At 33.8% G+C, this 26,213-nt stretch overlaps 1 protein-coding gene across 1 annotated transcript in view; it reads right to left on the reverse strand.

Moving 5' to 3' along the window:
• WDR37 (WD repeat domain 37) overlaps positions 1–26,213 on the reverse strand; it is a 98,736-nt gene that overhangs the window by 49,911 nt on the left and 22,612 nt on the right. Inside the window, exons 2-6 of the mRNA XM_069086537.1 lie at positions 21,931–22,108; positions 10,309–10,405; positions 7,458–7,553; positions 7,007–7,071; positions 2,677–2,812 (exon numbers count right to left, since the gene is read on the reverse strand). Of these exons, the coding sequence (XP_068942638.1) occupies positions 2,677–2,812; positions 7,007–7,071; positions 7,458–7,553; positions 10,309–10,405; positions 21,931–22,068 (532 nt within the window). The 5' untranslated portion in view covers positions 22,069–22,108. The remainder of the gene's footprint in view (positions 1–2,676; positions 2,813–7,006; positions 7,072–7,457; positions 7,554–10,308; positions 10,406–21,930; positions 22,109–26,213) is intronic.

Consider the following 26,213-nt stretch of genomic DNA (forward strand, 5'->3'; position numbering starts at 1 on the left):
GAAAATTTATATCTGCATTATCTTAGGTAATCATATTTTTAAAAATTAATTTAATTATGGAATTAATAAATCTGAAACAGATTTTAAAACAGCCCTATGAAATTGATCTATCCTCAAAGGGAAATCAAAATAAAGCTAAATAACATTATTGTAAAACATTCCTTACAACTTATTCTTAAAAGACACTGATGTTTTTATGGGCTATTTGAAAAAATTATTAATGAGGAAGTACAACTTTTATTGTCTATTTGGGATATACCCAAAGAAATAATTCAAACATGATACACAAAAAGAACAGAGAAAGTTATTTTCTTTGTAATGTCCAGAAAATAAAAATCTGAAAAGAAAAATTTTAAATAAAGTTCCTTTATATATGACAAAACTAGAAAAATTACTTTTCCTTTCTGAAGGCCAATTTAGATAGTTCACTGAATATGGCTTTTTTCATTATATTGCTATAGCCCATTCTTGATTATGTTTTCTAATTCAAGACAATAGATGTAAGGACAACAGAAAAATTTTTACTTGGATTTCCGATTTACATAGGAACAAGAATATCTGATGGCCTTATAATTAGCACCATTACAAATAAAACAATTAAAATACTCTATAAAAATCTGACTTTAAAGAAATTGGAAATTTTCCAGCTTTTCCATCCTAATTCCAGACTCAATTCCTTACCTACTCATATGGAACAGATTAAAGAAGATCTTAGCTATAAAAAATTATCATTGTTAAACACAGCAAGACTCTTTTGAATTTATACTTGATTAAAGAAAAAAATTTACTAACAATTCCTAAAAATGTTCCTATCCGAAGTGGAACTGCCTTGGGAAATACTAAGTTGCCCTTTGTGAAAGTCTTCAAGCAAAGGCTTGTAAAATATGTCGTGGAAATGATTCCTTTTTAGGTATGGTTTGGACTTGATGGTCTCAATGTTTCTTGCAAATCAGAGATTTTATGAAATAGTCTAACTTAGACCTTCCTAAGGCAAAGAAGATTTTGTTTTGGTTTAAATTCTAGTTCCTAAGACTACAATGATTTTAAAAATCCCTTTCTGTGAATAAAACAATTAACTAAGTAAAAAATAAATTAAATAGGCTATCTTTTAATACTTGCATAGTAAGGGGCGGCCAGCTAGCACAGCGAGTAAGAGCACCAGCTCCAGTGTCGGGATGACCTAGATCAAATCCGGGCTCAGATACTCAGCACCACACCCAGAAATAACTGGCCATGTAACCTTGAGCAAGTTACTTAACCCCGATTGCTTTAAAAAAAAAAAATACTTGCATAGTATATGCCTCTTAAGTAAAGCTGATTAGAAAATCAATATTAACAGTTAAGGACACTAGAAGCTCCTTGTAAGGACTCTGTCTACAAATAGGAGAATGGTTTAGAATAGTAAACCACCCAATACAGATGACTGAATCTCCTATTTTCAGCAATTATAAAAAAAAAAGTAGTTTTTCTCTTGGTACTCCATTTCACTATTTGATTTCAGCCAAAGTCTGTTTCATCAAACTGTCTCATTTCAATCTGACCTTTTAGAAAGTCACTTAAACTTCCTGGGCCCTCATTTTCTTCATTTGTAAAATGACTGTGTGATCTCTAAAGTACTAACAATCAAATCAAGTACTGTAGAACTCCAAGGAAAACTTCAGCAATGACCTTTATTTTCAGGAGGGAATTCCCTTATGGATGAAAAAAGAAAAATTCAGCTCCTCTTTGTTCTAAATAAACACGGCTTTCTTTTGCCATTTCTACATTACTCTTAGAAAAAATGGCTGAACGAGCAATCATATTCAACAAGCTCAGTAAAATATTTTAATAACAGGATACCCCCTCCTTAAATTTAAATTTGTTAATTAAAAATGGATACTGAAAATAATATATTATTTTATAGACCCATGGTAGCCTGTAATAAAAGTTCATCCTCTGTTGAACTGCAAGGTCACTACTGACTAAACCCCACTACTGTTATTAAGCTATTTTCTAGGGATCTCTTCAAACTTTAAACACCCCCACACCATACATGGCATCTTAGAGTGCACTTATTAAAAATAATAAAGAAAATTCCATTAATAGAATTCTACTAAGAAACTAAAGCTGAATAGGCTCCTATAACCAGAATGATTTAACAATAAATAATAATAGCAAGGGGCAAAATAATCAGAGAAGTATTCCCCAAAAGGGTAGATTAAAGAGGGAGAACGAACAGAGTTGCTCAAAAAAGCTTAGTTTTACTCCCAAGTTAAATATAGTGATAGGTAAAGAAAGTGTAATTACATAAAATAATTTCAGTTTACAGGAATTTATATTTGGAAATACCCCTTTTTCTTAAGCGTGTCAGCACGCAAGAAAAAGTGAAATACTTTGTTTATCAAAATACTTTAAACAATTAGAAGTGGTAACAAAAAATTTAAAAAAAAACAAAAGCACAAAAAAGCTAGACAAGGCTATCCTGACATCAGTTCTTACTGCTTAATTCACTTACAATGTGAGGTGCTCAAACTTCAATCCTAAATCACTTTTAGGTTTTATGATTAATAAATATTTCAATTAGACTATTTTATTTCAGTCAGCATCATGTCAGCAATGTCAGTTATTGCTATTTAGCTTCCAAAAACTGTAGTTGAATGATTGGGTTTTTTTGTTTTTAAATCTTTCAAAGTTTACCAGCAGAAGCGGTCCCCAACACCACCGGCTGTGTCCTTGTAACACTCACATCCCAGATTCCATCCCTGTGGCCAACATATTCCTTCACTAGTTGGCAAATTGCCCTTGATGTTGTAGTCTTAAAACTGGAAACAATCTAAAACAATAAAGAGAATAATATTTATATCATTCTATTTTACTGAAATCAATAATTTTTAAGTAAACTACCAAAAGAGGACTAAAAACTCTTTCCCTCAACTTTTATATTAATATTCACACAATAATATTAATAGTTAAGTCTTTGCTATAGGTTTTACTCTCCTTAGTTTTTTTCCTCTAGTTGTTACTATAAGAGAAAATTATAGCAAAAGAAAAAATATATTAGGACATTTAAGTAATTTATCCATAAATTCAAATCCCAACAAGTTATAAAACACATGAGATTTAAAGGCTTGTTATAGTATTCAAAAAGCACATGTATATTAATAGACTACAGATTCTGATGTTTTGCTCTAATGAAAATTTAAAATTTCATTGACTAAGAGGCCTCAAGTGTTACTTTTAAAATCTGCTTTAACTGTAGAAAACAAAAAAGACATTTAAGAAGTCTTTTAAAACTCTTTTTTTAAGTCTATGTTGAGGATTATCAACCATCAAATAATTTCAAGAAAGCAGTTCCAGAATCACAGATACAGAGTGAAGTCCCTTCCAGCTCTAGATCCATGATTCTGGGATCCTAGAACTGCTGTCCTGAAATAACAAAATGTCAAAACAAAAAACTTTTTTTTAAAGAAGTTAGCATTATGGGGCAGCTAGGTGGCAAAGTGAGTAAGAGCACCAGCCCCAGAGTCAGGAGGACGCGGGATTGGTTCTGGTCTCAGATATTTAACACCCACACAAAATAATAACTGGCCATGTAACCTTGGGCAAGTTACTTAACCCCAATTGCTTTAAAAAAAAAAAAAAGTTAGCATCATGGTATATTTCTCCAATGGAAAATTACATTGTAAAAAATTCTGAATACAACAAATAGAGAAAGAAGTGAAGTCATATAAATTGATGCAAAATAAAGTAAGCAGAACCAGGAAAACAATATATGCATGCAAATACCTACAATTTAAGAAAAATGAACAACAAAACAGTTAAAATTGAATGAAATTTTTAAAAATGACCAAGTTTGGTTCCAAAAAAGATTTGAGAAGATACTTCTCCTTCCTTATTTTAACAGATATTGGACCATGGGTGAGGATCACTAAATATGTCAGATTTTTCAGCATGTTAGTTTTGCTGAACTGCTTTTTCCCCCCTTGCTTAAAAAAGATGGCCCCAACAGATGGGGTGAAACAAAGGATACATTGGGAAATGCAGATGATATAAAAATAAAGGAAATCAACATTAAAAAATTTTAGTGGAAAAGAAATAATTGTTACTACCTAACTCTGGCTTAAAGATTTACTAAGCAAAGCCGTATTTAAAAAATAAACCATTGGATGTAAAAGAGAATATCTTTAAAATACAATTTATTAATAAAAAATATTGGGGAACAAAGGAAATGGCACTATGTCTATGCTTTCCTATGTAAAAGGCACTATTTCTTAGTTACAGAATTTTCTGAAACTAAAAATGATCTTTTTCTTATTTAAAAAGTGATTTATCTTCATAAAAATATTATTCTGGGAATATACCATGAGCTTGATTAAAGTATTCATTTTCAAATTCATCATCTTTACCATCTTCCTGCCAAACCTTAAGAAATTAAGTAAAAGCTATTCAGGGGAAAGGTGCTATGGTTCTTTTTCATGTGACTTTTCATTTCTCTCACTATCTCATCAAAGATACTGCTTGCCTAAAAGACTCTGAGTCAGAACAAGAAATCTCTGTAAACTAATCTAAATTATAGTAGTTTTATGATGCATACTTAGCTTTTACACCAAGAATTCATTCTAAAGTACTAATCAGGATATATGTAGCTAACTAAACTATTTCTCCTGTCTTTCATTTCTAGTATTTTTCACTATTATTTTCAACTTGAATACCCAAGTATCGTGAGGTGTTGAAGACGAGAACAGGAATAATATACTATCCTTAAAGTTTTAGCAGGATTCCATACTTTTAGAAAGAAATTGGAGGTGAGGGAGAAGGACATTAAAAAAAAAAAAAGGCAAGCATCTTTATTAAACAAAACTATTCTGGCACACTGCTTGCTCCCTGAGTAGCTTCTTTATTATGTTAAAACACAGGGAAATGTGGGGGGAAAGTCTTCTCTTTCTCTATTTCAAAAAAGAATAGAAAGAGTTGAAAATTATGGAAGCCTAAAAATGTGTATTTCTCATTTACTTTAAACTGGTCCTGCAATTTCATTGGTATGAGGCGCTCTGGGTGAACAACTCCTTCTATCAATGCACATCAGTAGCTTCTCTGCAACTTGTAGTCTCAAGAACTAAAAGGTCAAGTGACTCACCCAGAGACACACAAATAGTATGTGTGAGAGATAAAATGTGAACACAGCCCTTCCAGACTCTAAGGCCATTTCTCTAACCATCAAGTAAAACTTCCTCTCCATATTTCATAACATACATAGATACATACATTCTTAATGTGGATTGATAATATCTACAACTAAAATAACTTGTCAGATTAGGTAACATAATAAGAAAACAAAAAAGTAAATAGAAAACAGTAGGATCTCAATATTTTGAATTAGTATATTTCAATAATAGTTTCAAAACAATCAAATGTAACTGAAATGCCTTATTCCATTAATTAACATCCATTTAAAAAACCAAGTTGGCCAGAAATAGTTTAATAACTTTTTTGGGAAATTTAAAAAGTAATCTACAGAAAATTCTAACACATATTTGAAATTTTTAAAATAACCTAAAACAAAAGGAATATTGAAAGCTATCCTTTACCCTTTATTTACTTGGCTATGATCTTCAAAATACATTCTTTTTTTTTAAGTCAAGATAATTGACATTAAAAAAAAGTGTATGTAGTAATTCCACAATATTAGAAGAAAACTCACCACAATGTTGGGCTTTGTTTCCCCCTTCCCTGCTTTAGTTTAGCAAAAAGACATTTAAATTTGTTAAATTCAGGGTCTTTGTTTTTATGTTCTATAAAGTACCTGGCACAATAAAACACAAACATGAGACTCAAAATATTACTGTGCTGGAGATAAATTATGGTTTAACAAACATGCAAAGGTATAATTTTTGATAGAAGGGTAATATTCATCTCTCAAAAATCTAAATACCACTATCTCTGGTTATGTAAGGGAAAAAAGGCCACAATGAACTGTACCAGCACCATCAGTTCACCTCTAATGCACATCTCAGCCTCCTTTATATTCTTGAAGGAACAAATAAAAATGCTAACACACAATAAATAACAGGTACAATTCTAAATATAAAGTTCTCTAGTTTCTGGGGACATACATAACACAGGTGGGTGTGCATATACACTTTTACACACACACACACACACATATATATTTGTCTGTGTACAAACACACAAATTATTGATTTAGAAATCAATACTTTACTTCCACTTGTTCTTTCCACTTTCACAGAGCTTTTAATCAAGCTAATTAACATTAAACATTGAGATCTGAATCATTTGAAAATATAAATTTTTCTATTTTATAATGCATTGCTTTTTTAAAAACTTACTTTGTAAATGTCTACCACATGTAATAAATATTTCTCTCATTACCTTTAATCCTTAGAAAAATAACTAAATCATCTTCCATTTAATATCTTCTATTTAAAATATTCTCAAATACTCAAATATGATCAAATCAATATGGTTGGTTTTTCCTTCCAAAAATGTAGAGCACATTCCATCCATGCATTCCTACCTCGTGCAACTTTTGTCTAGGACCTCTTATTAATAAGTCCACCACAATGGCAGTGGGGTAGAGAGAGGGTGTTGGTGTCACCTCTAACACACGAGAGTCTTTCTTTGCTTTTTCCTGATAATGCAAGGATACTAGTGGCTGTACTTTCAAAAATATTTACTGACTGCCTTCTCTGTGCAAGACAATAAGCTTCACACACTCTGTATATCAATCCTTCAACAACCTTACAATTGTGTTGCCTACAGCATGAAATTTCTCTTTATAGACTTCATTTGATCTGGCTACTCTCCCATCTTTGTTTTCCCTGGTGCTGTTTCTATCTCCATTGTAAGCACATTCAAGACTATGATGTTAAAAAGTCCAAGTGTGATGACTTCATTATTCTTGATGGATGGAAAAGTATACAAAATAAAAACAATACACATATTTTAAATATTGCATTATTGGCTAAAGAGCAAATACTAATATGGAATAAAGTGGTATCTTGCATACCTTGCTAGTAGAAGCTTTGTAAGTGGTCTTTAATTTCTGAGAAAGCTGACTGGTACTATGACTGGCTGTTGAGATAAAAAAAAATTGACACTGAAAGAGAAATATAGACTTACAGAATTTTAGTGATGAAAGTGACTTTAAATATCATCTAATCCAATTGTTTCATTTTACACATAAGGAAAAAGAGCTTCAAAGAGGATAAGTGATGTGTCCTCAACCACACAGCTACAAAATTATAACTAGAAGCCAGGCTTCATTACTTCCAATCTAGTGTTCTTCCCATTAAATCTTTCCCATTAAACTGAACCAGATATTTAAAGACTGTTTGACTGCAATAGTACAAATGAATCAATTTCAATTACTGAATTCTAAGTCTAGCTCAATGTGTAATGAGTATAAGAAAAAGGAAACAAGTTTTAAACAAGTACTTTTTATCGACATTTAACCTTACCTTTTGTTTTCAGTTGACCCTTACTCAGTTCTGCCCCATCAATTGTTTGTCCTTCAGCAGCAAGACGTTCATTAAGGGTATCAATTTCTCTACGCACTAAAAATTTCAAAAAGGCAAACTTTAAGAATATACATATTTCATGAAATTTTAATTTCAGAACTCAAGCACTTGAAACAACAAAAATCTGATATTTTCCAATTTTTAGAAACATATAACTATATTCTAACACACCAAAAACAATAAAGTTCTAAATTGGCTGACCATACAAAATCAATTATCAAGATAAAAAGTTACAAGCTCCACCTCGAACCAAGAAAAACAAATTTTAAAAACCCTTAATTCTGTACATTTGTTACTCAAAGAAGTGATAATAAAGCAATAGAAATAAGAAAGTTTTCCTAACAACACAAAAAAAACCCCTCAAGATTCATATTAAAAAGCCCCAACTAAATCAAAATATAAACTGCCTATCATGTGCAAGACAATAAGGAGTAATAAGGGACACAAATAAATGTATAACACAGGCCCTATCTTCAGTTTACAATTTAGTTGGGAAGATGAAATATATACAGATAAAAGACACTGAACTATACAGACTTGTCTTTGAACAAGTCTTTGAGTAAGTGTAAAGTACCACAAGAGAAGAGAATGGAAAAGATTGCCATTGGTTTCATAAAGGTCAATAAAGGGCTGGTTATTGGGCATTAGTTACCATCAGGAAATGTAAGGACCACTGTAGGGTTAAGGAGTTATTTCAAGTGGTATGAAAATTTAGATTATAAATTTCTTGAGAACAGGAACTATCTTTCTCCTTTCTCTGTATCTTTGGCACTTAATAAATGCTAGATGACTGAAAATCTATAACCAAATGTTATAATTACTCTTTATCTAACTCCCACAAAATATAAAAAGTGAATAATGAACTTTGTTGTCAATGATGTTATATTATTGCTGATTTGTAAAGCTCAATGGGAAAAGTAATTTGCGTAAGTCTTTACACAAAAGAGAGCATAGATGACTTCTAATTTTAATTCTAAGTATCCCAAAGTATCCAAAGCTATGAAGTACCTATAACATGTTTTTTGCTACAATTTATTTATGAAAGTACAATATTTTATTATTCTTTGCACTGAAATCTAAAACCCAAAACAAGATGATATGGAAGCAGATCTAAAGTTTAAATGTTAACAGCTTCAAACACACTTACAATCTGAAAGCTGCAAAATAGCACCAGTTATCTGAACAAATGATTCCATATAAGCTTCTTTATACTTTTTAATAAGTTAAATACATACCTTACACATATGTATTAATATTTTTAAAGATACTGTTGAGATTTATAAAATATAAATGCTTTAAAGAAGCAATACTGAATTCATAGTAATATTGACATCCTTTATTTTCACAAATGATGAAAATTGACATTTATATCACTCTTTAAGCTTGGCAAAGTACTTTCTATGCAAACCTTATGCCAACCCCAAAAGGCTGGAACCAAAGGAATTATTACCCCCATTTTACAAATCAAGAAACCGAAGCAACTGAGAGAAGGAAAGAGACTCACCTACTAAAAGGTCACCTGGAGGTAGTAGCAGGTCTAAGTCATAAGTCCAATACCATCCTCACCACTGTATACACTGTCTAGAGAGCGTGCATGGGATTCTCAACTCCTTATGCTTCCAAAAGACTTTATGCCTATCCCACTACAACTACTGCCATGTTAAGACCAATAACATCTGGTGATGTTAAAATGTAGGGAGTAGTAAGAAGCGCAAGTACAAAAGATGCAGAACATTCAAAACATACATGCCACTTTTAACTATCTTCTGTTATGAGTCTTCGTGTTTATGGCCAGATCAAAGCAACCTGAATTTTAAAATTTCTAGAGATTAACATGTGTTAATAAACGATCTAATTCTAGATATATATTTCAATATGATTTTCAGGTTCAATTTCAAAACCTAGAACTGAAGAATATAATAGTTCTGAGATTATATGCAATTTATGCAAATGATCTGATAATCCACTCAGGTCAATTTAATTTCAAAGCTTTGAGCTGCCCGTGAAACTGACTATGTTTTTCTTATATTTGGAGTTTTAATTAATGTTACTTATTTTGGCCACGGTGGAAAAAGGTGGTTGTGGCCTCACTTGAGCTTAGAATCCAAATAACCTTTCAGAATAAATTTATCTCAATACAAAAAGAGGCAATTTTATTTAATGAAGTAACAATGTTTCTGCACTAGAAGAGAAATGATCTTCACCATGTCCAGCATTCCTAAAAATCCTATTATTTTAAAAAGTGTTTTTATTTAGCTTCAATTTACCAGACATGATCTTTGTATTCCCAGCACCCAGCACAGTGCCAGGAATATAGCACACATTTAACAAATGCTTATTGAACTGAACTGAATTCCTGTACCATAAGGAATGATTTCTATGAATTATTCTGAGAAATGTGGGAAGACTTGTATGAAGTGATGCAGAGGGAAAAAGGCAGAAAACCTCTAACAATATTCACAATGACAATATAAATAAAGTAAACATGGGTAGGGAACAAAAGACTGGTCAAATACAATGGTAATATTGGCAGAGTTAAAAAACAAAACCTTCCTTTCAGTTTAACCACAGAGAAGTAAGTGACTTTTTGTTCAGGTGTTTGGAGAAGTATCTGTTGTGTCAAAATAAAATATATGGATACTTTTTTTTAATTGTTAAAGAAAAATTAAAAGTCTTCTTTGTTTCATATCAGTCATCCCCTACAGTATTTTCAACAGCCAAACAGACTATTTTCTCAGTTTTGAAGACAAATGAAATGTACATAAAAGTTACATATAAATAAAATACTTACATTCCAAATTTTCAATATAAAGATTTTCAAATTCTCTTTCTATTTGACCAAAAAGCTCCAGAAGTGTGTTCCGAACTGATGAGGGGAGTTTAGAATCCTATGAAAAGAAAAATGATTAATATTCTGTAGACAAAATATTACTTGTAAAAATGAAAAGTCTCCTACTCTTTATAGTACTTGCCCGTAACAGGCTCTAGAGATTTCTCACTCAAGGAAAATTCAGAGCTATAAATACAAAGAAAGAGATAATAAAACTGATAAATATTGGGTAATGAGACAAAGCTTCTTTAGCAAAATATGAATTTAACTTGATTTAGGGAGAGAAAACATATTGTGTCCAAAAAATATCAAACTACAAAAAAAAACCCAGGCTCTTTTTCCTATTTGAAATTATGCTATGCAATACTGTAAAAGGCTTTTAATTGCAATCAGTATGCAACATATAAGCAACAGAGAAAATATCCATGTACAGATTCCTAGATAAGCGTCTCAGTACACAGAACTACAGAATCTCAGAGTTGGAAGGGAACTTAAGGGTCATCTAATATAAACCATACATGAACTCTACAACATATTGGTCAAGGGGGTCATCTAATGAAAACTCCTACTAGTGGGCAGGAGTCTTCCCCCTCACACATGAAATACAAACTTCATCCTTCATGGCAGTGACAGCAAGGGCAGAATATCATGTACATTACCAGACAATGTATATGATGTTTTGCTTAACTGTTTTCCTTTGATCAGAAGAAAGGCTCAAATTGGGAGCGGAAGAAGAGAAGAAAAAGAAAGGCAAGTGACTATGATAAAAGACAAGATAAACCAATAGAACACCTTGCAAATTATTTAATCCCTTTAAATTTGGCTTTGTGGTATAAGCATAGGGATTAAATAATTTGCAAGATATTTTACTGAAATACCCATAGGACTTAAAACTATTAAGGCTAGAGTACTAAATTATAATATTACTTGAAGTAAATTTTTAAAAAGCTTCTTGTTCAAAACTGACAAATATTATAGAAATGTTTTAACAGTAGAAGCTCAATAAATATCTTCTTAATGGAGGTATTCTTTTTTAAAAGTTTCAAAATTAGGCATTCTCTTTTAAACTGAAATATATTCCACCACAAGTATACATTTTAAATTTTTAACAAAATTAGAACATAAACATTTTTTTAATTATTTGATAGAATTACTGGATTCATTCATTTAAGAAGCATTTATGAAGTTCCTCCTATGTTCTATCTAGGCACTATGCTAGGCAAAACTCAAAAACATAGTGTAAAAAAATTTCTGTATTAACAGTCTAGGTTTGGCAATATAGAATCTTTGACTAAAATAACCTTGTGAATTAGTATATGTGTGTATGCATGAAATAAATTTCTATATATTTCCAAAAGACACTGGTACAAACTGACACATATCTTTACTTTGCTGATTACTATCCAGCTCTACTATTTATTATCTTTGTGGCCTTGGGCAAAATTAGGGGCTGAACTAAAAGATATTTCTAAAATTCTGCCTAATTCTATATCTATGATCCACCAGACCAGCTATGTCTACTTCTATATTAATAATGACATACTCCTAACATTTAAAAAACTCACTTACAGCTACTGTAATAATCTTTGTAAATACAGAAGGCAACTAAGTGGCACCATAGTACACCGAGTACTGGACTTGGAGTCTGGAAGACCTGAGTTCAAATCCAGTTTCAGACGCTTAGTAGTTGTGTGACCCTGGGCAAGTCACTTAGCCACTTTTAGGCTCAGTTTCTTCATCTGTATAATGAAGACAATAATAGAACCTACTTTCCAGGGTTATTGAGAATCAAATGAGATGACTGTAATGCCCTCTCTAAACCTTAAAGCACTATATAAATAGTAGCTATTATGCTGTCCTCAGTCATTCCCTCACCTTTCTGGCACCCTCTCTACTTCAAAAGGTCCTGCTAGTAAGAAAAGCAGGCTAATCTAAATTTTTAAAATATGTTTTTTAGAAGGTTATGAATTATTAAAGGCAAGATTATAATTAGGAACTCTTGATTCAATTACTAGAATTACTAAATATTATATAACTGAACTTTGTCTTCATTATTTCATTTGTATTATTATTTGCTATATATATACATACTATATATGTATGATATATACACACACATTATAAACTGAATATAATGAGTTCAAATAACTTCAAATAAAAGGTCTTAGACGGAAAATAAAAGGAATTATGTTCCTATGTATATATCAGCTTTTCTTTAAAGAGCTTGAGTCATTTATTGCATTCACAAATTTTAAATGATAGAGAAAAAATGTGGAGAAACAGCTATTCAAATAAACGATACTCTTCCTACATGCAAGTAGCTATACTAATTTCAACCAAAACTGTCAAGTGTCATACACTCAATAAAAAAGTACAAACATTGGCCATTTGGTTTCATAACCAGCGATGGCTTCTGATTTGGAAGACAACAAGAGGACAAACAACCTAACATGATTAAGGCTTATCAACCTTGGGCACAATAATTCACAGCTGACCAGTTATTTTACACAGCAGCCTCCATAGTTTCAACTAGGCAATACTATTACTGAGGTTTTCTGGGTCAGTAAAGTTTTCTGGGTCACCCAAACTATCATTTAGGCCTTGTCTGCATCTGTAGCATGCCAAGTACTCACAAAGAGACACATACAGGGCCTCAAAATATACCTTCTGGATCACTGCTAGAAAACAGGTTATGCTAGATACGCTTCCTAAATACCTGTTAGTCTAAATAATATTACATGAATCATCAAATTCATTTACAGTACGTACTTTCTGAATTCTTAGTGGATTTACAACTTGAAAGATCTGATGCAATGTCAGACTGCCTTTTTTCTGAGATTAAATTCTCAGGAAGAAGTACAAATCGCAAAATAAATTGATCTCCAATGATACAAAGATTTTAGTGGCAATGAATACCTAACCAAAAAAAGTGCATTTTTAAATTATGCATAAAAACAGGAAATGCCTTAAAGATTTTCCAGATTTTGCCTCTATCCATACTGTCAATTATCTGTTCAACTAGATTACAGTCAATGGTATGATTCAAGACCCAGAGACTTATCTGTTTAGCAACTATATTTATATATTTACATGGACTCGTGTGGATTTGGCACTGAACTAAATTACAAATATTTTAGATGTTTTGTCCTTAAATAATTAATTATGGAGCAATGAAATTTAACTGTGGGTAACCAAGAAATAAAGCATAAGGTGAAAATTTAACTTATCCACTAGAGGGCGAATTTGTTCCAAAACAAAGAATTCTCCATTGTATATAAGTCTAGCAAAGACTATTGCTAAAAGAATTTCTAGACTACATAAATAGTAATAATTTTATAAAAGATTTAGATTCTTAAACTATCTATTTATGCGCCATATCTTTCATTTAATCCAAGCATTACTTTATTATTAACAACTGTTTATATTTAAATATTCTGGCAAAATACAAAAAGATTTTAAGTGAAAAATTCTAATACACAACTGTGGCAAATTAACAATACTTTTGTTCCTAGCTCAAGTTATTAACAGATTAAACTGATCAAAGACAAATAATGAATTACTCTACACAAAAGTACAATTTTGTTTCAGTCTACTGATCATTATCTGAAAAAATCAAGTTTGTTCAGTTCTACAAACCGGGATTGAGAAATTTAATTAACCACTCAAGGGTATTTTGTTTTTTTGGTCATCGTTTTACTTGTAGAATTTAAGATTTTTTTTTCTCCACCAGTATGGCTATTGGTGACAGAACAGAACAGACTTTTAAAAAATGTTACATAATGATGAAAATATTTATTTTTATTTTTTTTTGTTTTTGCTTTTTGGAGGGCAGTTGGGGTTAAGTAACTTGCCTAAAGTCACACGGCTAGTATTTTTGTGTGGGTGTTAAGAGTCCGTGGCCAGAACCAAACTCTGGTCCTCTTGACTCAGGCGCTGGCGCTTTACTCATTGCGCCACCTAGCTGCCCTGAAAATATTGTTTTTTAAAATTGGGTGATATTTGAGAAGAGATTAGTAATGAGACATTTTCCCCTCTGTATTTTGTTTTTAAAGACATCTAAAATGAAAGCAAATCTAATTTAAGTGAAACTTAATTTTTCTGAAGGCTTTTAATTAGTAAGAAGGGGATGAGTTATAATTGTCTTACATTTTATAGATAAGTAGAAAGTTTAGATGCTAAATGGTAGTGATATAGTAACTTTGCTCCCTGAAGAATGCCAGTCATTTCCATCTAGTTGTTTTCAGGTGAGAAATATTTACTCATTTTTACCTCTTTATAACTTAAAACCTATACACAGAGTTATTCTACCACCCACCCCAAATACCTCTACCACAAAACTTCTTGACTTCATCCATCATTCTCCCTACCTTAACATCAGTCTTTAATGAAGAGGTGACCCTTCTGGTCAATAAGACCAGTTCCTCTTGGAATTTATCCTTGATTATTTTCTTACCATCTTCATCACATTAACCCTATAATCATCCTTTCTCTCTAATCTTCAATCTTTTCCTATTTACTGGTTCTTTCCCTGCTGCCTACAAATGTAACTAAGTGTCCCTAAGCCTGAAAAGAAATCCTCACAAGAATCTATCATCCCCTCAAGATACTGCCCCTTAACTGTATTCCTTTTCAGAGGAAGGAAGGAAAGGAAGAAGGGAAACTGTCCCTTGCCCCTTGCCACCAATTCATCTCATACCCTTTGCGATGTGGCTTTCAATCTCATTACTCAACTGAAACTGCTTTCCTCCTGACACTGATGATCTCTAATTGCCATATTCAATGTTTCTTTCTTAATTGATCTGTTTTTTCTCAAATCTCTCCCCTTTCCAATCTATCCTCCACACAGCTGCCAAAGTGATTTCCAAAAGTGCAGGTCTAACCATTTCACTTACCTTCTCAATAAGCCCTAGTACCTCCTCCTATTACTTTTAGGATCAATAAATAGAAGCACATCTGTTTGGCTTTTAAAGCCCTTCCCAACCTGGCTAAAATATATCTTTCCAACATTATAGTAAATTACTCCCCTTCCTACACATTATACTCCAGTCAAATTGGCTTTCTTGCTCACAAATGATACTCAACCTCTCAACTTCACAACATAGTACTGGCTGTCCCCCATTCTGGGAATGCACCCACTTCAACCTGACCTCTTAGAATCCCTTGTTTCCCTCAGATTTCTGCTCAAGCATTACCTTCAACATGATGCTTTTCCTGATCCCAAATGCTAGTGCTCTCCTCTCAAAATATTTACTATAGATTTTGTAAATATGTTGCATATACTTATTGATGTACATCACATCTCCTCCAGTAGAATGCAAGCCACTGGAAGATAGGAACTACTTCATTTTTGTCACTGTATACCTAGTACCTAGCATAATGACTAGTGACTATCACAAAGTAGGCACTTTGAGGAATGTTTCGATCATTCATCTTGGTTGCTCATGCTTAAAGCAGAAAAGAAACTCCCAACACAGAAAAGAAAGCATGCTATATAATGATTCTAGTCTTTCCCAAGTAAGATACAACTACAACAAAATCAGGGGCAGCTTTGCTTATTACATTAGTCATTGAAATCACTAGAAATTTTATAAATATTTTTACATAAAGAAATTAGAAGAGATTACAAAGTGTAAAAAAAAAAAAAAAACACTGCTGCCAGGTAACTCTAGAAACCTTTGGCTTTCCAAACACAGATTTCTAACTTAATTATTTTTAAAAAGAGAAACATACTTAAGGATAATTTTTTTTAAATGGACATTTGGATAAGAAGCTTCACAGACATACCAGCTGTGATCCTACATTTTATCCCTCATTGCTCTCATTTTCTCCTGATTCCTGGCAGAGCAATACCTTTTAAACATGCCGCTTTCTAAAATTAAAACAGTATTCCTGGTCATGTGTACCCAATGTCCAGATACCTCCTACTCCCATTACTTCTTTTAAATCTTCAAATACCCATGAACCTTTTACTCTCTGACCTTCTACTATTACAGTCTATTCCTCTGTTTTTGTATCGAATATCAAAAAAATATGAATTTGTTCAACAAAAATTCATTATGGATCTACCATGTGTTGGCTTTGGTTGGAAAGACCTTGGAAGTCCCACCTCTGATACATACTAGCTGTGACCTTGGGCATGTCACATTTCAGTGCCCCAGGTAATTCTCTAAGAATATAGGTTGCTAAGGGTTGATCTCTAAGGCTATAAGTTGGAGACAGAGTGCTGAACTGGTAGAGTTTCTTCACCAGGAGTTTCCTTTACCGAAAAATCACAGGTCTAGTTCACAGGGTAACAATGACTATATCCAACATCCCTTGAGTCCCCACTTTCTGGAACCAAATCTAGCCCCTAGTGAACAAAAAATATAAGAATCTATTAACTCATAATTCAAATAGCTTAATATTAATTCAGCCTTGCTGATGGTCATATTTTGACTTTGTACCACAATAAACACTAGACATCTACCATGTCCAATGTGACTAAAGCCCTCCCCTAACCATACTGGTACTACTTATATTACACCCCAAGTCCCAGTAAATGTTAACTCTTGTCTTGTTCCCCTTTTACCTAACCCTAGACTTGGTAACATTGTCCTTTGACCCAGTTCCCCCAAAATATACCCCTGCCTGGTCCAATCTACTTAAACCATGCCCCCTGTCACTGTATTACTACCTATGTCAGACCTTCCTGACACCACCTGTCCACTTAGATTTTGATTACTGCCACATTCCCTGCACCTATTCAGACTTCCATACCAAAATCCATGCTCAGACCTTTCTGGAAAACAGGCCACATTGCAGTGAGTCTATCTAATCACTGGATTCCAACAAGTTCTGGCCTAATCTACCACTGAACCCCAGTACTAACATCATACTAGATGATTTAGCTAGCTGCAAAGAGAACATCTCTTGAGGAGACTATGATACAGTAGTCTAAGGGTCAGCAAACTATGGCTAGTTCACCAGCAGCTAAGAATGGAAAGTTGTATTATATTTTAAAATACAAAAATAATGTAAATAAATATAAGCAATGTTTTATTACATTTTAAAATGTAAAGACTATGCTTAGGCTCACAAGCTGCACAAAAGCAGGCAGCAACCCAAAGAGGCCGAGGGGCCATCGTTAGTTGATCCCTAATATAGCAGAAGAGGTAAGACACATATACCTTAGACTGTGCGCGCCTGGAAAACATGGACTGTCTTTTGCCTTTCTTTGTGTCCCTAGTGCTTTCCATAGTGCCTGCCACATAAAAGTTGTTTAATAAATGTTTACTGGGGGCAAGTAGGTGGCAAAGTGAATAAAGCACCAGGCCTGGAGTCAGGAGGACCTGAGTTCAAATCTGACCTCAGATACCTGACACACTTACTAGCTGTGTGACCTTGGGCAAATCACTTAACCCCAACTGCCTTGCCTTCCCCCCTCCAAAATAAATAAATGACAAAATGGGATATGAGACATGACAGGTTGTTGCACAGCCAAAAAGACTTTAAATTGTTGCAAAGCTTTCCACAATGTCTGGCCTCTGCAGTTCAAAACATTCCTGTTAATACTATATATATATATATATATATATATAGAGAGAGAGAGAGAGAGAGAGAGAGAGAGAGAGAGAGAAACAGAGAGACAGAGAGAGAGAGAGCGCTACATTTACAATTTAGAATTTTTATAACTTCAAAGATTAACCTTCAGTGGTATGTGAATTAGTAGGGATAAAATAAAACAATTAAATGTACCACCTTATCCATTAAACTTTTCCTGTCTTCAAAAATGTTAATGTCCTTTTGCTGCAAGTCTTTTTTTTTTACATGACTTGGCACTGAGTTCATAAGATTTTGACAAATATTCTTTGATTCTTCATCATGAACCAGTTTTATTACATGTATATTAAGCATACCTTTGACAGTGTCCATTTTTCTAAATGTAGCTTTTATTACAGTCCAAAGTTCTCATTAGAGTTTAAATCAGCTGAGTTCCCAGGTCACTGAAGCATGTTGAGCTTCAACTCTTGAAGAGATTTCTTAACCTTCTGTGATGCATGGAATTGTATAAGGTTATGTTGTAGTATTCTACCTCCATTTGGGAATCTCGGTTATTCTGGATTAATTCTGCTTCTCAGTCTATCAATATTATTTACCCAAGTTCATCATTCCCTAAAAGGGACAAGACTTCCAAGCCCAGTGACAGTGAAAAAAAAAATCCCTAAAATATTTTTGGAGGCAGACTTTTTATAGATCATATAGGCTCACTTGGAATCCTTTTGACAATAATTTTGGTATTGCCCTGAATAAGAAATTAAGTTTGATAACTGTCACCTTTCCCCAATATTAGGTAGTTCAATCTCTGTACATATGTTTTTTTCTTCATAGAAATGGTTAGCAGCTGTTTTTAACTGAGTTTCTGCTTATTCTTCTAACTGCAAGCAACCTAGGTGAGCACTATAGAAGAATCAATAATAATCCCACCAGATGCCAATGAAGGTCTCTGTTTATATTCTGAGGATTAATTAGGCTATTAGGCAGCAACAGTTCATCAGTTCTTGGAGTTGTTTTTCTTTTTGTTAATCACATTTTGCTTTGTGCTTTGATGGGAATGAATGATGTTTGAAACCCCTGACTTCATACCAAAAGTCTCTCCTGTTATCTCTATAATTCAATGAAGGATGCTCTTTAAGAACTACAACTTTTGCACATTTCCTTGGAGTAATATTCTTAAAAACCACAGAATTAAAAACAAAACAAATAACAACGAAATAGGTGCATATGGCACAAACCCAACATTTAGCTGATATGAGAAGTAAAGGCAGGGAAACCATCTTCATCCAGTTTTACAGGAAGAGAAACTAGGGGTAATGGGTGAAATGAATGAATAAGTAAAAGCTGCAGAGGGAAATCTAGGCCTGATGTAAGGTAAAAATTTCCAAACAATTAGAGCTATACCAAAGCAGAATGGGCTGCCTCAGAAATAATGAGATCCCTCTCTTGCAAAGACTGAAGGCCCACCTGGCAGATGTGTTGTAGATGGAATTCTTTTTTAGGTATGGGCTGGCTTGGATAGCTAATGAAATCTGTTCCTCCAAAACTGAGTAATTCTGAAGTCTCTCCCCAATAACCATCTCACTCTTAACCAGACACCTGCTCCTATCTTCTGTTAACTTTCCTAATTACCCAAACTCAAAACCTTAATCATCTGTGACTTCTACTCATCCTCTAATTTCCAGTCATCTAAGCCCTATTTATTCAATCTTAGAAATGTCTTGAATTTACTCTTTTCTATTCTCAGTTACTACCTTTACTTAAGGCCCTCAATACCCTTCACCTGTACAATTATAATAGCCTGTAGTCTTTGACCATAAAAACTGTTCTCCAAATTAACAACAGATTAACATCTGTAAAGTATTGCCTTGACTGCCTAGGAATTCACAGGAAAGGAAAAAACCTCCCAGAAGGAGATTAATAATATTCACAGACTCAGATTTCAATAGACAAAATGCACAGCATGACTTTATAATTAGAACAAAGAACTGGTAGATGTGATTCATGACTGGAATACTTTATTCAAAAGGAATGAATTATATAAAAAGAAGAGAAAGAAAAGGGAATAAGCATTTATATAATGCCTACTATGTGATAAGCATTGTAGGTACTTTATAGATGTTATCTCATTTCATCCTCAAAACAATCCTGGGACATAGGTGCTGTTATTATTCCCACTTTGCCGTTGAAGAAACAGAGGCAGAGAGAGGTTGAGTGACTTTTCCGGGTCACACTCACTGCTAGTAAATGCCAGAGGCCAAATGTGAACTCAGGTCTTCCTGACTCAAGGACCAACACTCTATCAATTGTACCACCTCACTGCCTAGGGGGCAGCTTATCAAGAACATATTTTGTATATGAAAACCCAGGAGGAAATATCATGCTAGAGAGAACTTTTGGGTAGAGATAATATTGTAAGATATAGGTTATTGTCCTGAAGTGTATTACAGACCACCTGCACAAAAGGAGGAACTAGATGATGGGTTCCAGGAGCAGGCAGGAAAGAGAAATAGAGAATTTCAACTCTCTGCATATGTGAAAAGGCTCTCTCTGCTAAAGGCAGGGTATTTGATAATTTCACCTTTCAAAAGGTAGTATCTGTCAGTGTCCACTTCTCTCCAGAGTCTCTCTCTTAGTAGTTGCATCTAATTCCATAGCTTCCAAATTACTTTAACTCCCAAATCTGTATGTACCACTGCTCTCCTGAGCTCCAGACCCACATTTTCCCGCTATCTACTAGATATCATCCCCTGAATGTATCTCAAAATTCAAGGCCAAATGCTAGATTTTACAAATAAAGCTGAAACCCAGAATTCTTAGATGGTTATTCTAGGTCCTCAATACATCTTTGAACTGTAGTAAGAGTCTTCTAATCAGGCTCCCTGACACCAATCTGGTCTCCAATTCAATTTCAAATAGACTAAAAGGTGGAACTCAGTAAAAATACTATCACTAATGATCAATCATTATTTACTAGGCAATTTGTAATGCAAAATAAAATTTGGGGGACAAGGACACTACACTTTTTGATTTTATGTTAATGCAATGTGGCCTCTAACTCATTTTTCCTATCACTAGTAGTTTAAATTCCCTTAAATTTATACCATCACATACCTCAAATGCTCAGAAGCCACCAATGGCTTCTTGTAAACTACCAAATAAAATTAAATTTTAGTCCAATATTCAAGATATTTCATATTCTAAGTTTGAAATGCCTCTGTAGCTTCATCTTATACTACTTTTCATATACCCTATGCTCTAACCAAAGTGGACTACCCATTCATATAGTCCCTCCTTTCTTGTTTATGTCGCTTGGTTAAAGGCATTCCCTACACCTGCCTAGAAAGGCCTTCCCCTTCATGGCCCTTCAACTCTCAACCTTTTGAAATCCTATATTTCAGTACTACATGTCCTATTTCCCCATTTAACCTGTAAGTAGATACTAAATTCCTATTTCCCCATTTAACCTGTAAGTAGATACTAAATTAACATCTGTTGAACTGAATGTATACGGTGAATTAAATAATGAATTTTGCCACAACTCCTGTAGAGAATAAAAATTAAGTTGAAGAAATGCTATCTAAGGTAATACTGTGCTGAAAAGAGAACTAACCTTAAACCCATGACCTGAGCTCAAGTCCTGCCTCTGAAACTTACCAAAGTATGACTATGGACAAGTCATTTAACTTCTCAGTGCCCCAGAAAATTCTAAAACTATACACTGCAGAGAAGTTACTGATCTGCACTGTTAAAGGAGTTTTTCACAAAAAAAAATTCCATAGGCTAATAAGATCCCAAGTTTTTTTTTAAAGCTTTACATTTTAAAAATTGGATCAAGCATCATAAATTAATTTACATAGATAAGAGACACATATACTTATATATGTACATATACACAAACAAATGATTAAGAAAATTCTTAGCTATCCCAGAATACGTGAATCATATCTAGATATAACTTAGGACATCTAACTACATCTTGCTTTCTGTCTTTAAAAAACTATAAATAAATATGAACACAACTGAGATCAATGATCAATATGAACTTACTTGTCCTTCCAACATTTCTCTTGGAAGTCCTGTCCTTTCTTGTTCTGAACTGTTAGTTCTTCTTATAGAAAGACTATGTGATTTGCGTTTCTGCTTTGCCTGGCGAGCAGTTGCACAACTTCCGCTTTCTGTGGGCATTACTTCTAGAAAATAATGTCCTGGTTTCTCCTGCAATATGCTTAAAAAAAAAAAAAGGAAAAAAAAATGAAAGTTTTTGTTTTTTTTAAGACAATAAAGCACTATCAAAAATTTTTACTCAAGATAGGTATGATTTTTTACAATGATTCTTCTCACTGAATAGAACACAGATATAGAGTCTTAAGATCAATGATTTTAAAAATTAGAACTAGTTTTAATCTGACAACTATGGCCAAACCACACCAATATCTCTGCCAAGAAAACCCCAAAAGGGGTCATGAAGAGTTGGACACGACTGAAAACAATTAAACAAATGGCAGAGGTGAGATTCACATTTAGTTCCTATGACACTAAATTCAGCAAACTCCACTGTTACACACTTTTTGGATTGATTTTATCAATTTAGGGTTAATTCCTAGTACTAAAAATCCTGTGATGAAGGTCAGTAATTCAGTTATAAACACAGAGGTTTCTTGAATATTTTCACTGTTAGTATGTCTCAGGAGGCAGGACTTGAACCCAGGTCTTCCTGATTCCAAAGTCTGCCTCTTATCTACCATATCATGGCTCTTCTCACACTCAAATACCCTAATTAGAGGTTAGAAGGACCCCCTAAATTCCCAGAAGACCCACTAAAACATAATAGCATAATCAAAGACCCAGGAATTTAAAGGGGAAATTGGGGAGACTTGGAGTGTTATTCAGTTGTTTCACATCCAGCTCTTGGTTATCCCATTTGGAGCTTTCTTGGCAGAGATACCAGAGTGGTTTGTCATTTATTTCTCTAGAGCATTTTACAGATGAAGAAACTGAGGCAAACAAGGTTAAGTGACATGCCCAGAGTCACATAGCTAATAAGTGTCTAAGGTCATATCTGAACTCAAAAAGATGAATCCTTCTGACTCCAGGCCTGGTACTCTATCTAACCACTACACCACCTCAAATCTAGGGGTGAAGAGGTTTTCCCTTTTTCTCTATTTGGCTCCAAACACTTTTTGTTAATTTCTTGTTTAATGAGCATCAAGTCTTGTCTTCTCTAAAAGTTATATTATACCTCTATTAAATTGATTTATTTTTCTTATGGAGTTCATTATAATTGAATTTTTTTTGACAGAAGAAATTGGAAGTAGAGACAGCAGCTAAGGTGCAGAAAAGATCATCACTCAACTCAGTCAACAAACATTAAATAAGTGTTTAACATATGCCAGGCACTGTGCTCAGTGTTGAGGATACAAAGAAGTCTCTGCTCTCAGGGAACTTACATAAGGAAGATTATATAAAAATCATTATGTAGCTAGAGGACAGATATGCACACAACAGAGCGAAGGTATCTCATACTGAAGGCAGTATGAGGAAAGGTTTCCTGCATTAGGTGGGATTTAAGCGTAGTCTGGAAGAAAACCAAGGAAGCCAAAAGGGGGAAGGTATGGGCAAGGGAGCAGTCAATGCAAATGCACAGAGATGGGAAGTGAAATATGATGTGTGAAGAAAAGTAAGGAGTGAAGTGACACTAGATGGAGTGTTAAGGAGGGGAGTAAAGTGGAAGAGGCCTGGAAAGGTAGGAAGAGACAAATTGTGAAGGACTTCAAATGACAAGGACAGGATTTTATACCGTGTTTCCCCGATAATAAGACCTATCCCAAAAATAAGCCCTCCCCTTACTGTGTAAGATTCCTCTAAAATAAGCCCTCCCCCGAAAATAAGCCCTATTGAGATTGCTACTGTAGTGAAGGTGATCCCCTGCGCTACACGCTACATTACAGTACCCTCTGTATGCACTGCCCCCCCCCCGGTGAAACACACGCTGCGCTCCGAGCTGCATCCAATCAGAGCTGCAGCAGTGAGCGCGTCATCCTGTCCAGTGATTTGCTTGCTGGCGCCATTGAGAGCAGAGCTGCGGAGGAGAGCTGAGGCAGGACAACATAAGCCCTCCCCTGAAAATAAGCCCTCTGGTGTTTTTCTTTCCAAAAAATATAATAAGACAGTGTCTTATCATCGGGGAAACACGGTATTTGCTTCCTAAAGAGGAATGACAGGAGCTGTATTTTGGGCCCTCTGGGCTTAGAGTGAATGTAAAATAAGCAGAACAAGAAAAATAATTTACAAGATGATCACAATAATATAAAGAAAAACAATACTGAAAAGACTCCAAAACTCTGATCCAATGTAATGACCTGATGTGTCTTGAGAGAACTGACTTAAAATTTAAGCATGAGTCTAGAATAAACAACAAAAAGTCTTTCAGCAGAGTTGTGTCAATTCAGAATCAGGAAGTAGTAAAATGTGGCAAAGTGTAGATTTGCTTTGCTTAACTCTATTTCTTTACTAAAAGGATGGTTCTACTGGGCATGACAAAGACAGGAGTCATTGGGAAGACATAATGATACTTATTTAAAGCATCAACAAAAAGACATAACCAAAATCATCCAGACTCATTTGCAGCATGCCACTGAGTCATAGCAACAATATTCACTGAATAACATTGTTTTAAAAGTTTCTACAAGAGGAGATCCCCCCAGCCCCGCCCAATCTTTTCATAACTCCCACTATCTCCACAGCAGGTGGAGGTGAGATCCATACATACATCATGCTTCTCCACCTACTAAGTACAAACTAGCAAAGGCTGGCAAAAGAGAAGTATATTTAAGTAGTTAAAGGAATATAATGTCACACAACCCACTATTCCAAATAGGACAGAACAGTTTCAGCGATGCCTCAATATACTCACAATGGGGTCAGCTTTCTAGATAAAATTCTTAGTTCTAATTCTATAAGGATACATTGGACTCCCAATTCTCCTTTAAGAAGATACATTCAGGGGTGGCTAGGTGGTGCACTGAGTAGAGCACCAGCCCTGGAGTCAGTAGGACCTGAGTTAAAATCCAGACTTAGACACTTAACACTTACTAGCCATGTGACCCTGGGCAAGTCACTTAACCCCAACTGCGCTTAATAAAAAAAAAAAGATACATCCAAAGTTATTAAATATCTAGAAGTTTCTAAATTTTCTCAAGGCCTTGTTAAAAATTGTAACTTTATCAAGCTCTATAAAAACACTTCTGTAACAAATGGTAGCCTTTATTGCAAAGGCCCTATGACAACACTACTTAGGTTTCAAATATATAAGAAACTCTATAATACAATATATCATGCACTTAAGGGTTTTATATTTGAATTTTTCCCCTACTACTTTATTTTTATTATAATTATTTAATTAAGAATATAAATCACCAATTACAGAAATACTGCAAACAAATCTGAATTATTTTACATCATTGTCTACTTATTGTCTATAAAATGAGCAACTTTCCACTGGGGAAAGAAACCAGTCTAAAAAATTATTTGGTATATAATAAAAATAGCAAACTGACATTTATATAGCACTTCAAAGTGTGCAGATCACTTGATACACATACATCATCTCATTTCATCTAGTCATGAACAAGTAGATATACAAAAAAAGGTAGTCTGACTAAATTTACTTTTCAACAGTTTAAAAAATTGCTAAACTAAACCAAAAAAAGAACGTGGTTTAGCTACACACTAGAAGAAAAATCTTAACTGAAATCCCAACTCCTACTTTGACTATAAAATTTCCAAGTAAACACTAATGGTTTCACTCTCTGCTGTTTACTACCTATCAATTTTTATATTTAAAAGGCCAAAACTAGCCCCTTGAAAGGTTTGTTTTTATTTAAGTGGGCAAAGTTTCTATGACTACTTTCTAAAGCACACTAAAACCCAGGAAGCTTATTCTGTTAACATAAAAATATGTGGATATTTTTTACCACAATAACATGTCTAAGCCAGTTTTAGACTCTATTAAAGCATACAGACTACACAACTGACTTCAATTACAAAATAAATTTGCAATATATTTCTAAAAATGGCTTCACCCTAGCCCTTTGAGAAAGCATGTTTCAGCAGAAAACTATGTAGATTACCATTACCTGATAAAGATACAATTTATAGACAATTCTGTTTGAAATTATACCTTTAAAATGTCTGCAAGTAAAATACTTAAAATACCATGAAGTAAAATACCATTATCATTTGTTTCAGTCTCCCACAGTACAAGGTAACTCAAATCAGACATCCGATAGATAGATAGATAGATAGATAGATAGATAGATAGATAGATAGAT

This window comes from Petaurus breviceps, unplaced genomic scaffold, assembly GCF_028583685.1.
Source record: "Petaurus breviceps papuanus isolate PSGF00001 unplaced genomic scaffold, PetGlider_PUasm1.0 178, whole genome shotgun sequence".
In the NCBI taxonomy this organism is placed as follows: Eukaryota; Metazoa; Chordata; class Mammalia; order Diprotodontia; family Petauridae; genus Petaurus; species Petaurus breviceps.